Source organism: Amblyomma maculatum, chromosome 3, assembly GCF_055883805.1.
Source record: "Amblyomma maculatum isolate TAMU_Amacu chromosome 3, ASM5588380v1, whole genome shotgun sequence".
Lineage (NCBI taxonomy): Eukaryota > Metazoa > Arthropoda > Arachnida > Ixodida > Ixodidae > Amblyomma > Amblyomma maculatum.
Genome location: NC_139346.1, coordinates 164,695,519 through 164,709,349, shown reverse-complemented (window position 1 = coordinate 164,709,349; position 13,831 = coordinate 164,695,519). Strand labels below are relative to the sequence as shown.

Below are 13,831 nucleotides of genomic sequence, written 5' to 3'. Positions count from 1 at the left end.
AGTATATAAGAGAAATGCGCAACAACTTAAACAGGACACAGGAAGAAACACACACAACAGTTCACGAGCGCAACTACCAACTGTTTGTTGCGCTCGTGAACTGTTGTGTGTGTTTCTTCCTGTGTCCTGTTTAAGTTGTTGCGCATTTCTCTTATATACTACGGAGATGAACACTCTCTTCAGCGGTCCTGCCATCGCCTCAAGTGCTCAGCGTTTCACATGTGCTCTCACCGGACAGATTCAGCCACCCTAGCCACGATTCCAGATTTGCAAGCTCGTTTTTAGAAACCAAATTTGCTGGATGCGCTTGATTAAACAACGACTATACAGCTAGTCGCACTTACCCGACAGCTGAGAAGACTAAAGATGTCCGACATCAAGCAGTGCAGGTGGGTCCGATATCATCTGTGCCAGCTCGGTTCCTTCGATAGAACACGGCTGCTAGCTGTGTTAAGCGGGACGCATGAGCGTAGTGTTGAAGACTGGCTCACACCTCACAAAATGTTGGGCCCAACTAATGGGATGATAACACCGTTTTTTTTTTTTTTTTTTTTTTTTTTTTATCTCACCGGCGCGGCTATGTCATGGCATCAGAACTTAATTACTGCTCGGCCTTCAAAACGATCTTCTCAAGTCTTCGGTCGCTTGGCTGTCAAGAAACTCCGGTCCAAATGAAGCTTGCGTGAACGGTCGCAGCCGGTCGGGGAAAGCTTTACAAGTTGTATAGAAGATGTATACCTATGCAAACGAGTAAAATAGATAATTCATAAGACCAAACACATCATGAAGGATATAAACAACTGCTCTGGAGTCCGGCAAATTAAGTTTAGAGGTGGCTGTGTTTAGCATAACTCCTTTGACAACAGTGCACAAACTAGAACACGAAAATGACTTGCACTCTGATGCAAGGCGGAAGTGGATCCGGAAAGTACATCCACGTCTTCATCATACCGGTCGTTGTTTTCTTCGAAGGGAGTCGTACACTACTTTGACAAAAATTTAGCTTTTCTTGCTCTCTTATTCACATCGTCAGTATGTTAACCTGCGTCCTACCGTTTTGTTTGCTTAATTGTTTGTTGCTGTGACATAGCTGCAGAAACGCTTGCACAGGACGATATGATTCTTGTATCGGCCGGAGATTTCGGAGACGTATTCTGAGCCCGCAGATATGAGTAATGCAATGAGTGCACGTCAGCCCCAGCGCTCGTAGTTTGCGTTAAATAGACTTTACCAAATACCTGCGGATCAGCATTATATTTTCTAGTCTGAAGCGCGTTTCTCAAAATAGAGGAAAAAAAATACCTGGACATCTTCAGCAGTGACAGACATCCGTAATCTATCCACCTCTCGGCCCTAACTGGCGCCTCCAACATTTATTTTAATGATCAATCGCACAAACCAGCTTTCACACTTGCACTATCTATCCTGATCAAGTCAACCGGGGTTTAACTTAACGTAGAGTGCTGCATATGGTTGGAGGAAAGAGAAAAAAGTAGTAGAGAAAGATAGAATCTTGTTTGAAGACACGGACACCTATGGAAGCTCCTGTAAAAATGATTGAGAGGAAATGAGACGCGCTCCGCGCGGTAACCTAACCAATCAAAAGAGCACTCGGTAATAATGCATATTCGCAGCTGTCTAGAATCGACATTTCGGGTCTGTATGTGAAACTTCGTGAGCAGTGCGAAAATGCTGGGGTGTGTCTGCATGCTCACTGAGTGAAGCCTCCAACGCTTGCATCGAACCAAGCGAAAAAATATCTAATGGCAAGACCTGAAAATCTGCAGCCGAAGAACAGGAGAGAGAGAGAGAGAGAGAGAGAGAGAGAGAGAGAGAGAGAGAGAGATGGGGAAGGAATTTGAGTTGAGTGAAGCCCTTCGGACGAGCGGGAAGAGCGGAGAGAGGGAAAGCAGAGGCAAAAGCGAGCGACCGTCATCGGCTGTTGCAACACACCGCGCCAGCTAAGCGAAATGTACATCATTAGACAACAGTAAAAGCATAAGAAACTCACTGGTGAGCCATAAAGCCAGTCAAAGTGAGTCGAAGTGTAAATGCAGCAAATGTATACCATTAAATCAATGGCAAACCTTATAGATCTCTTGAAACGGTACTTGAGGGAATATTCTAACGCAAGAAATCCACAGAGGTAGTCTTTGGGGGCATTCGAGTAAAATGTAAAAGTTTTGTGCGGAATAAATTTAAGTGCTCCTGGTGGACACTCGCCACCGATTTGGGCGACACATCCTCGCGTGCGAACCTTTCCGATGACGAGATCGGGGCAATTGCTGGGTGCGTCCATTCATTGGATGCTCCTAAGTGACGCGGGCAGGACGGGGCGGGGTGGGGCGCCGTGGCGACTTGTTCTCTTTATTTTTCTCCTGAGCCGGCGTTTACAGACTTGAGGGGATAGGAAAAACATCATTTTTGATTGCCAATAAGATCGGTGCTAATGAAGAAAGCTTAAATATATATTTTTTTATTATTATTGAGGAGAGGACTCATGAGACCATATTGCTCGTGCCTGTTTTGTAATTTTTGTAAATAGCTTTTCATGGGATCCTTGAAGTCAGCCAAAGAAAAGCAAAATTAACTGGCACAACTTTCAGGCAATGGTATGCGGCAAAAGGGAAAGGCATCAAATGGAAAGCCACTATCTTAAAGCGCATTCTGTTTACCCAATTCCTCACATCAGACCATCTGAGCGCTTGCCACACGTTTCTTTTTCTTTTTTATCTCTTCTAGAACTGCTTGTCCACATCGACGTTCTAAAACTACCATTCGCGCGTTCAGGTCATTACACCCTAGTTCAAATGTTCAAACGTTGCGATGGCACTGTGCGCCATCGCAATCGCGAATGAAAGCGCGAAACGAAACGAAAATTCACAAAACGTCCACTTCGCTATAACGGAGCCTCCTGCTTCTCCATTTCGCCCGAGGCGAAGGGCGGGTCGCGCACCACAACAATCGCTCGCTCTTCCAGCTGCGTGGTGTGCCGCCACCACTTCGACCAAGGCAACCGACGCTCGTCGGGGAGGAAGAGGGGAGAGCGAAGGGGGAGAATAAGAGGGGTGTTGTCGGAAGAGCTGCTGGAGAGTGAATCGACACAGAGGGGAAGGAGGAAAGGTCGCCCGGCGACTCGTCGCCCGTCGGTCGCTGCTCGCCCTCCCCACCTATCCCGAGGTCTGCCGCCGCTCCTCCGACGACGGCAGATGTTCCGTTGATGCCGTGTGCCACGGGTCGCCCACCGCAGTGCTCCTGGAACTTTTGAGGCGTTGCGCCGCGCCTTCTCTTCGGCGAGGATCTTGTGCTCTGTTCCGCTCTGGCCGTGCTTGCCGCGAGAGGACTACCATTGCTGACACTGTGGTGCTGCCACGACAGATCCTCGCGCGACTCTGCGTCCCTGTCCCATGATGCCGTCGCGTAGGGGTCCCATGCTGGACGACCAGCTCATCCTGCCGGCCAGGCCGCCGGCTGCCAAGAGGTGTCCTGTGTGCAAGGCCTTCGGTTCCGAGCGGATGCAGGTGAGACCCTTGTCCTGGACGTAGTTGAATCGTGACATAGCTACTGCTAAGCGCAGTTCGCGTCACTAACCGCCTCAAAAACACTCCTATGTCAGGAACGGAATCTGCTTACACGATGTAGCTAGCACAGGTAACAAGTACCATGTGCATAGCTCTTAGCTGGTGTTACTAGTAATGCAATGAGTTGATTACAATGTTGACAATTTAAAAAGAGTGCGTACCTAACGAGTGAACGCTTCTTAGTTCTCGTTATAGGGCGTATGAAACGTTATTACTAATAGCCACGATATTTTACGTGTATTTTTATCTCCGACTGAGTTATAGCATGACTTACGTGTTGCAAACAAAAAGTAGATTAAGCTAATTTAGAATAAGTTACTTCCTTTTAATTTGCCTTAGATATAAATGTGCTTGAGCCTTGCGCTGAGTTTCATTTCATATCTTCTGACTGGTACTCGCTGAAGTTCGTACTTCGCGCTGCTAACATGCCTTCGCGTTTCTACATCATGAATGTTACAAACGTAGTTAGCTATGCGAACCCATCCGCCTTCACGTTGATCATGTAAGGGCCTTCATTTATTTCAACAATAGCCTTGCTATTTTCCATTATTTTCTTGTTTAGTTCATGTTGTGTACGGATTTCAAGCAGAAATCTCGCTTATGGTACCGGACGCTAGTGTAGCTGATGAAACAACTCAAATATTTTATAACAAAAGTAGACTAGAGAAGTGTGAAAAATAGAAGCGTGAATGCCACGCAGTTTTTCCAACTGAGCAGCAGTAAACGTCTATCACACTTTCAACTCCAAGTGCCTCGAAGACGTCACATGGTTTTCTACCTCCAGCGCGCCGAAAGAGACGGGCTTGGCAATCAGTCATGTGCTCTCGTCAGCGGCCCGTCGAACCCTCGCAATACCCATTACTTTCAGAGCCGGCTTGGGATGTCAAAACACTTCCTAATATCGGCTTCCTAACTGCAATGGTCTTAGCTCATTTATGGAGTCGGAAGCTGCAGAACCCCAGGCAAGAGAACGCATGTCATGCTCAGACAAGTCTTGACTTGCTCCTGACTGTTTCCCTCCACTCGCTGCAGCGGAGGTAATGGCCATTGACCGTTGGCTACTCTAAGGTGCGCTCTATTTGAAGCACCGTGCCGAAGGAACTTGCCATTCAGTGCCAATGTTATGAAGGCGTTCTTGAAGACATTTGTGAAGGCGCCTGAGAAGTTATCTGCCTCTGTAAAAGCAGTTTTGCTTCACCCTGCGTTTCCAATGGGCATGTCGAGGCAAGCACGCCGACCTTGCCGTTAGTGTTACGATAGTTTGCACAAAACGATGATTGATTATTTTTTTAGCTTTGGTTTACTTTTGACCTGTGCACATATGTTAAAGATAGTAACTGCCCACTTTTCGGAGTCATTTCCGTTGTTGTCTTTTTCCCTCGACTGTTTGCCGTTCTACAATGTTGATGGACGGGGTATTTGACGTTGTCGCGTTGAAATGCAAACGGCAGACATCGCTGGGCTATATTCAATCGCTGACTGAGTACTACAGCACCGTAATATGACACCACCGCATATAAGACGTTGTAAACATAAGCATATGCAATTTCAACGGACTTGTTTACAAAGTTCCCACGGCCAATCAATCTGCGCGGCACGCAGTTGACAACCCATGGTCTCTGTGCAGATGGTGGCATCGTTAGTCCCCGCCTGGGAACTTCTCATCCGGCATCGATTAACTCTCCACAAGTCGCACATACATATACATATCCCTCCACCAGGCACCCGTGATCGTTCAGCTCGTCTCCAAACACACATGGGGACGCAAAAACTACGCGGATGTTTTATATACACCAGCGACGCGCTAACCAGGCTGCTTAAGGGACGGAGGAAAAAAGAAACAGGCTTGGCGCGGTTTTCGTCACTCGCGCTTTCATTCGCCTCTTATTGCCAAAACATATGCAGGCTCTTCGTGGCCGTCTGTCACCGTGGCATTCTCCTCATTGCACGTGGCGGGGCATGCGCATGCGCGTAACTGTTTATGCACCAAGCAGCTTGGAAGGAAATTTATGACCGATGTCCTGGGTCGATCATGAAAGAAAAAAAAAAAGAAAAGCTCGAGGGGAGGTTCGAAAGGAAGGAGAGTAGAACAGCGTCTGAACGTATGCATATACACCCAGCTGCTGCGGCGGCGGGTTGTTTCGCCCACAGGAAGAAGAGAGGGTGCGGCGGTCTCCCATGCCGTGCACTAGCTCGCTTCTGTGCTTGCTTCACGCGCGTGTGTTGTACGCACATTCATCCATCCATGTGGGCATATGCGGGCACGCGCCGCCTCCCTGTGCGTGTGCGGCAGCGGGAGCATCAGAGTTCGGCAGCCCCACGACTTGTTTATATGGTTTCGGGGTCCTGCACTTCCCGTTCGCCGGCTATCGGCGCCGCGCCCTTATGCCACTGTTGCGTTCTCAAGACTGGTCGTCATGCTCAAGAAGAGGGAGCCGAGATGTTGGTCGAGTGCGCCCGCCCGTCACATGCACGGCTGCCGGAAGTGTGCATTCCGCGGGATACGGTAGTGGTTAGTAGGGCCTCGGCACGCTGTTTCAGCACATTTCCTTCCAGCTTTTTTTTTTTTTCCCCTGGAAAATGAAAACAGATGTAAACGAACGAAACGGAGAGAGGACGCCGGGGAGGGGGGGGGGGGGGGGGGGGGGGGGGTTACTTCAATTGCCACTGCACGAAGTCTAAACCACCCTAAAGGGTACGAGAAACGAAACCGTAACTCCGCTGTTTTTGATTCGTGTTTTGAACTCTTTATCAAGATCAAAGGACGTGTTCCATACACTTCCATTTTTCCGTATCCGATCCATTTTATCATCTGGCATTGGTTGGGTGACAAAAGAGGCGGCTTTCAAGTGTCTGCGGGAAGTGATCGGCCCATTAGTGACCCCACCTTAACATTGGCTGTATGAATCAGCCAGTGTTTAGCCCGTGTATCTTGTGAGTTCTGTGGCTGGTCGTTCGCTGCTTTCGTCCGGTTTTGCCGTCGTGCCAACGTCCGACCAAATGAAACGGAAAATGGAAGCTGTCGGAATACGGCCTCACGAGAAACTGTCGCCAGCAATTCATTCTTTTGCTTATGCTTCCCACGCTGGACGAAAGGAACTAGTTTATATAATAGTGCCCGCGGCTATGGCCCATGACTGGCATCTACCTACTGTTGCTGTTTATAGTTATCATCGTCAGTTCATCTGACTGCACTGTAATACAAATACTATAGTGATTTCCAATGGACCATTTGCGGAAAAGCTCCTGCGCATGCGCGACAAAGGCGCAACTAGCGCCCTCTGCGGGCGATTTGGTTTTGGTTGGAAAACATGACGCGCCAGCGCTGCCTAGCTGCGCATTCTCGCGCTGTAGAGCGGTGGATGATTTGAGTTGCTTGTCTCGCTTTCGCCGTATGTGTGTGCCCGTGGCTCGGGAAAACTTATCACGCATTTAAAAAAAAAGTCGGACACGTGAAAAAAGGCTGTCTGGATATTTCATAACTGGTCCCCGAGCGCGCGTCGTCTGCTAACGAAGTAGTGTGCTCGGTGTCCTCTTCCGCTGCTGCTTTGCGGAGGCGATTTTGTTCTCCCCCGTTTTTTTTTTTTTTTTTTTTTTTATGTCGGTGCCGTAATCTATTGTTATGAGTTTTGTTTCCTTCTACAGCCACACCATTTACTGAAAAGGGGCCATCTCTGCCTTGAGACAAGGTAGTGTAGAGCTTTGCTGGAGTGAGTTCTATACCTTATCAAGAACTATCGACTTGCAGAGTACGCCCGTGCAAGAAGAAGCATCCTAGTGCCCTCACAGAAACACTCAACAGCAGCCCTGCTACATGCTGACAGGTTTCGCTGAGCCTTCAATAAGTAAAGAAACGCAGCATTGTTCACTATTGCATGCAGTCTAAAGACAGCCATTTGACTGGAACGCTTTCTATCTAAGCTAAGCCTGTGCCATGCAACAGCGACACTTGTACGTATATATAACGAGGACCACGACGACATACAAGGCGCGAAAGACGAAGCCGTGGGGTCGGTTGTGCCCAACCGGCCCGTTCAGTAGTAGCTGGGCGTTCTTGCTGTATTTGGCGCTTGCTGCCAAATGAACACGTATTGGTTTTATAAGAGTTCTTGCATCGACAGATTCGGTGGGAAATGAATTTTATATACTTGTATGAACATCCACCGAAAATCCAAAATACAATAGCAAGGTGCGCTATATCTGAACAGCTAGCACGGCAGAGTGCAGCCTACGCAGGAAGCGGTCCGTCAGTAAGCGAAGCTCTCGCGTATGAGCGCGAGTGTGGTTGAGAAAATACGAGTCGTTTACTAATCAGTAAAGCCTGGCCTACATCAGAAGCTGCAGGGACGAAATCAGCAGGAACTGTTGCCCTACATAAAAAAACCCAGACGAACATTTGCGCGTGTTACAAAATAGTGCATCCCAAGTCACTGTAACACTCGTCGGCCCATTAGCGTCCATGCAATACACGTTCATTTTGTGTGTCAGCATTCTGCACAAGAGAGATACACATCTTTCTAAGCAAAATATCTCACCCCGCAATGCAATCGCAGTGAGTTCAAACGATGTGGCCCGAATCAACAGCGAACCATGGCATTGTCGCATAAACACTGCGGTCTTCATGGATGGTGCTCACTCTCATCAATACTGATTAGTGGTATGAAGATTCAAGTTCCTGACATGGCCTTCCTCCTTTAAGCATCGGCAACGATGCGCCTGGCGAACAGTTGAGGACGCAAACTGCACGTATTGCTCATACCTGGTCATTATTCTGGCTAAAACCCAAAACGTCGGCGCTCTACATCGTTCTTCTTCTATGTCATCCTATTTCTTCAGCATATGCACGTTTTCAGCAAAAGAGCAACACTAAAACAACAATTTAAGCGCTCGCGAAACGCCGAACGCTGCCTTGCGCATGCCAGTTCGAGAAGCCCTTTCCAACCAAAAGTGCCGGCGAAGCTTCCCATTTTGGACGACAGGTGGCGCTCGCTTTTCCGCAAATGGTCTATTAGTCTTGCGCTGCTGCAGTTTATGGCAGCCTTCACCGTCTCTGGAACTGGCAGTCTATCAACGACGTGCGTCGTCGTATTTTCTTGGCTGCAAGTATCTCCAAAAATTCAGAGGCAAAAAGGGCTTTTTCATTTTTCTCCACCCAAGCGCAACCATCCTCAGCTCTGCACTTCCTCACCATGACTAGATGTACCTTCACATGAAAAAGCGATGGGAGGGAAGCGGGATGTTGAACAAAGCCGGGTATTTCTGAAAGCCCGCTACGAGTCGTGTGCCGCCGGCGATGGCGACCGGAAGCTGCCTCAACGAGCACTTCCGCCGCTGGTTTCTGCTTGCCGCAACAAAAATATTTATTCTTGTCTTCGTCCACGCTTCCTGCGGCCCTCTTTCTGCTCCGCCTTTTCTTCCCGTCATCTGCGGGCCGCCGCACGTGCGACCGTGATGGCCATTAGTATGCTTTTTCTTTTTTTTTTTTTTTTTTTTGCGCACTACTGACACGGTCGACGCACCAGCTGTAGAGCAGCGTGCTCCGAGAGAGACAGCCAAAACGCTCGTTAACGAAAGTGTGGCCCGCGTGGTGGTGTCTCCGCGTTGCTTTCGCACGTGCTGCTAGGCCTTGTATACGGCTGAAGCAGACACTCGCCTTTGACTTTCTAATGGCGAAACGTGTCATAAGCGAGTGTTGGAAAATGAGCTGAAGCATTGCTTGTTCCTTTTTTTTTTTTTTTTTTCACGTCGTTGGTTGAACACCTCGAGTGTTTAATGACCGTCCCCTTTGAGTTCCACTCTCTAAAAACTCTGAAAGTTGCAGCATGCGTTGTTAGACGAAGAGTTTTCGCTCAAACTTTTGGAGTCACTCTTGGTAATGAGACGTAAGATAGCGACTTACCGAATGGCTTGGCCACTGTATGTATATATAGAGTACAAAACGGAAAATCGAAACAAAGTATATGACATTCGCGGACTCTTAATGCGGCGCATCTTACCGTGCTTACAGGACGCGGTGAATAAAACCTCCCTCCAGCATAGATACTTCCTTATTTATTTTTTTATTATAAACTCTTCCATCCAACTCACATATTCACTTCTTTTTATTATTTAGCGCGCCCCGTAATCTTCTCCTGATGACCATGGTAATAAAGCTCATAGCATATTCGCGGTTGCTTCCTGTATCTTTTCAGCTTTTTTTTATTTCCTTCAAGATTCGTTCTTCATTTCACAGAGAGGTTTAATTTATTCACAGCATTATTTGTTCCTTTGTCAGCGCAGATATTGGAAAAGCCGAAGCGTAATCGAACGCCTGACGTATGAGTTTCATGGTTGGATACACTCTTTGACATCCAGCAACATCGGTAGAGCCGACAGAAATAATAATAAAGGGGAATGTTTTGTCACTACGCCACCCTCCAAACTGTTTTTACGGCTAGCGTTTTCTACAATCCTGATTGTTCTGCACGAACGCGTAAAACATTAGCGCACGGCTGGTTACACAAATCATTATTCTCGCTCTTCTTGATACCAAACGACGGCCAACAACTTCAATTTCCGTAGAACGGGAACTATAGCCTGATCAGCACATAAGTACATCGAGTACACACTTCGATACGTCTATATGGAATTGGAGGATCTCCTTTCCTTCACGACGCATAAAAGACACGTTTACGTTCCGTACAGCTTTCTGCCTGTTCTGCAGCGGGCGCGTGTGGCGGTTCCCGTATATACGGCGCAATCGATACGAGTACTGTATAAATTGTAACCTCCGTGCGTCGCACTCGGGGGTTCAACGTTCTTACGCCATGCGGACACCGGGTAAACATGGGTTTGGCTGACCTGCACGCATGGACATTACAATCTTCTTTCGGATAAAAGTATATGCATCGAGAGTTGGGCCAGGAGGGGCGGCATAGACTCTGCATGTGGAGGGTGACCCACGAAGGCAGAGGCTTCCTATCCAAGCAGAAACAAAGTATAGAGGTAGCGCTGACGTAACACGCAGTTCGCGAACGCGCTCTTTCGCTGTGCGGTGTGTTGCGTTCTTGTCCCTTGAAGTGCAACCGTATACCTATCCCCGTGAGGCAGTTGACTTCGTCATGTTTCGTCGCTGTCTTAAGCACTGTGAGGACAAATTGTCCCATCGTTGCTGCTGATATGGGTCGATGAAAGTTCTCGATTTACCCTCTGCCCTGCGTTGCCCCGCTCGGAAGGACGACCGACTCTCGTATGATGCGAAGAGTAATTGAATCGTAGGCATTGTTTTGCGCTGAAATGTTTTATAGGTAGGTGGTGTTTTGTGGGTGAAGCTATTCACTATTATTCTGCGACAAAAAACACATTGGCAGCCCCTTTCGAAAGAAAACACTGATACTCTAATTATTTACGATTGTCACAATTGCAATAGGCTACTTTGGTTCTTATATTCACTACAGATTCAGTGCTAGCGTATAGTTTCGCAATAATATCGAAACTTACTCGTCGACCGCCTTAAACGCACTCACCCGTGCAATCACTGAAAAAGCATGTCTGCTGCAGTTGTGGAGGCAGCGTTGAGACGTTTGCTACCTTCCGAGTATGGCTCGGAGAATAGTTAGGATACGCTGGTAGTATAGTGATTTACTGAAGTTCGAAAAGGGGCAGACAAGAAGAGAAAACACGAACGAGGGCAAACGTTAATGCAGCGGTGCAATAATAACGTGCAACTAACACGTGCTATTTCCTCCAGAGCTTAACCAGTTTTCTTTAGTAAAGTGAAAGAACAGTCTCGTAGCCTGCAATTTAGCCCTGACTTAGGAGCACTTTTAGTGCGCTATGTAGAACGGAAAGTATACAATGCGACGGCGCTGGTGGACGACATGCTTGTTTTGATTAACAGGTGCACCTCCATTCTAGTATATACCATTCATAGAACCTGGGAAACATGGTGGCTAAAGGCAACCGTCTGTACTTCGTCGAGTTATGTAGGCGCTGCGTAAAGGTGAGGGAGAGCAAAATCTGCGCAAAATACAGGGCGTATAAGACCTAGTTTCAAATCTGCCCCCATTACAGGCACAAAAGAGTGAAAACGATGAAAGTATGGGTGACCGGAAGCACTCATCGACCGCGGTTAGACCGACGTCGAAAATGTCAGGTGCGCGTCTATAGAACTTTTGCCGCATAACAGTGTCACGTGTGGTCGTTTATGCCAAAGCGCTGAAAGCACCATATGGGGACACTTTATCATTCCGATGCGCTACCGCGAATATAGTCATGAATCTACTGACTACACCAGGGAGGAATGCGTTACAAGAAACTTTGCATCACGTCGTGTAGAAGTCCTGGCGTTGCCGTAATTCGTGCTGTGAAGCACGCAGGAAGTATGCATGTGTGACGTCCTCTATGACGACTGTAACGCATGCCGAGGCTGCCCGTTCCCCCCCCCCCCCCCCCCCCTTACAAAAAGCGTTCAGTTCAAGGAGAAAAAATTAATCAACTGAAGAAACAGAGACGACCGACGAGTGACGAAAAATGAAAGGGTCAAACTACATACAGCTCACACCCCGCTTTCGTAACGCGCAAAAGGCGGACTATACAACCGTGACTCGATACGAGCACTTTATTGCTCGAGAATATGAGTGAAAAAAAAAAAAAAAAGAGGCGATACGCGACGTTCAGGCACGCACATCACCATTCCCGCGATTGCGACCTTATATGCATCACACTCCACCCTGATGTCTCAGTCACGCATCCCACATCAACAGCCCACGGATATGCATCGTCCTATTCACTGGGTCACGAGTGTGTAACCGCCGTAATAAATGCACGCCGAGATAAGGAAATAAAAGGAAAACATAAAAGGGGAGACAATCCATCCGGAAGCAGCACGCGCGCTTTATTGATGTGGCTTCCTTTTTTTTAAAGAAAAAAAAATCCATAAGGGTAGCCATAGCTGTGCCGTGCATGCGGTCGTTGTTCGCTTCTATATACCCTTTATCTCTCACTGACGGGCGGTGGCAGGAGCTGCTCAAAGTGAAGGCGGAACGGAGACAAAAGGTCGCCTCCGGCAGTTCGCTTTGAGGAAGTCACCTCTATACAGCAAGCCAGCGAGTCAGTGAGCGCGGTTACATTATTTCCCCCCCTTCGTCCCTCCCAGCGTACCCTCCCGATGGCAAACCAAAGGAAGCGGACGGAAGAGCAGGGAGGGGGTGAATAGAAAAAAACAATGGACGCCTTTCGAAGTGGCCCACTCGTATATATATGTTCGGCATGTGCAACGCCGCCGTGTAAGTTCACGATGCGTTGTAGTGTCCCCGCTTTGCAAGATAATGGAGTCGTCCGTTCCGTGACCCCCTTCTTGTAGCGGGAACAATAGTTATAAGGTTATGAAGTAACGTGTAGGTATGCCATCGTTATGCACGGCATCAAACTATACGCCCGAGAAAAGGCATCCGGACACTGCGCAACTACAAAGCGTCTCTAGAACACACTCTTAGTTCAACCCTGTTCCCTGTTCATGAAAGGTAGCCGCGAACAGAGTGTTAGTCATATAGCCATAACCAAAGCTTTGCCTTATTGGTCAGGCTTGAAGCCACTCATAATCGAGTAGGCTGCAGTCAACTGTACAGCTAATGCATTGTATCGGCACGAATTGAACGGTCTGTGGGGGAAGGGATGAAGTAATGACCGAGTCGGGCATAACGATTCAAGTGGTCACTGGGCTTGTTGCTCCTATTTGGCAGCCTGATCTGCTGTCCTATATAGCATTCGCATTCCGTTCAGCTCCTGGCGTTCTAGTACCTCTGCAGGTTCCCAACAATCGCCATTGGGCTGAACGGTGTATGACCTGCCCTTCAATGAAGATCTTTTAACGCGATAGGGCTAAAGGCCTCCTCGTTTTCCAGAAAATATGGCGTCGATATTGTGAACGAAAAAAAAAAAAACAAAAAAAAACAAGCATACCTCTGAAAGGTGGTATTTAGCCGGGCACTGATTGGTCGGCGGATTGTGTGACGTCACGAGACCACGTGACATGCCGGAGTTTGCATTCGCTGCCAACTTGGGGCTGTTCTTTGAGATGATAGCTGAACCCGATGGGGCATGGGGCACTTGGGTCCGGCGTCAGACACCTTACTCCCATATAGACCACGCAGGCTCTTTCGTTACGACTTGGCTAGTTTAAACTGGGCTTTTACGCCAGCTGGTCTCTCACGTAATGTGGTAGTTCACGACTTTATGCTAATGAGCATGTGTGAATTAGCAGGGACTCA

At 48.1% G+C, this 13,831-nt stretch overlaps 1 protein-coding gene across 2 annotated transcripts in view; it reads left to right on the top strand.

The window, feature by feature from the left end:
• The first annotated feature begins 3,222 nt into the window (after nt 1–3,222).
• Nucleotides 3,223–13,831, top strand: part of Traf4 (TNF receptor associated factor 4) — a 68,665-nt gene continuing 58,056 nt past the window's right edge. For both annotated transcript variants that reach the window (XM_084598485.1, XM_084598486.1), the window contains exon 1: nt 3,223–3,521. In XM_084598485.1, coding sequence (XP_084454611.1) covers nt 3,408–3,521 — 114 coding nt within the window. In that variant the 5' untranslated portion in view covers nt 3,223–3,407. The remainder of the gene's footprint in view (nt 3,522–13,831) is intronic.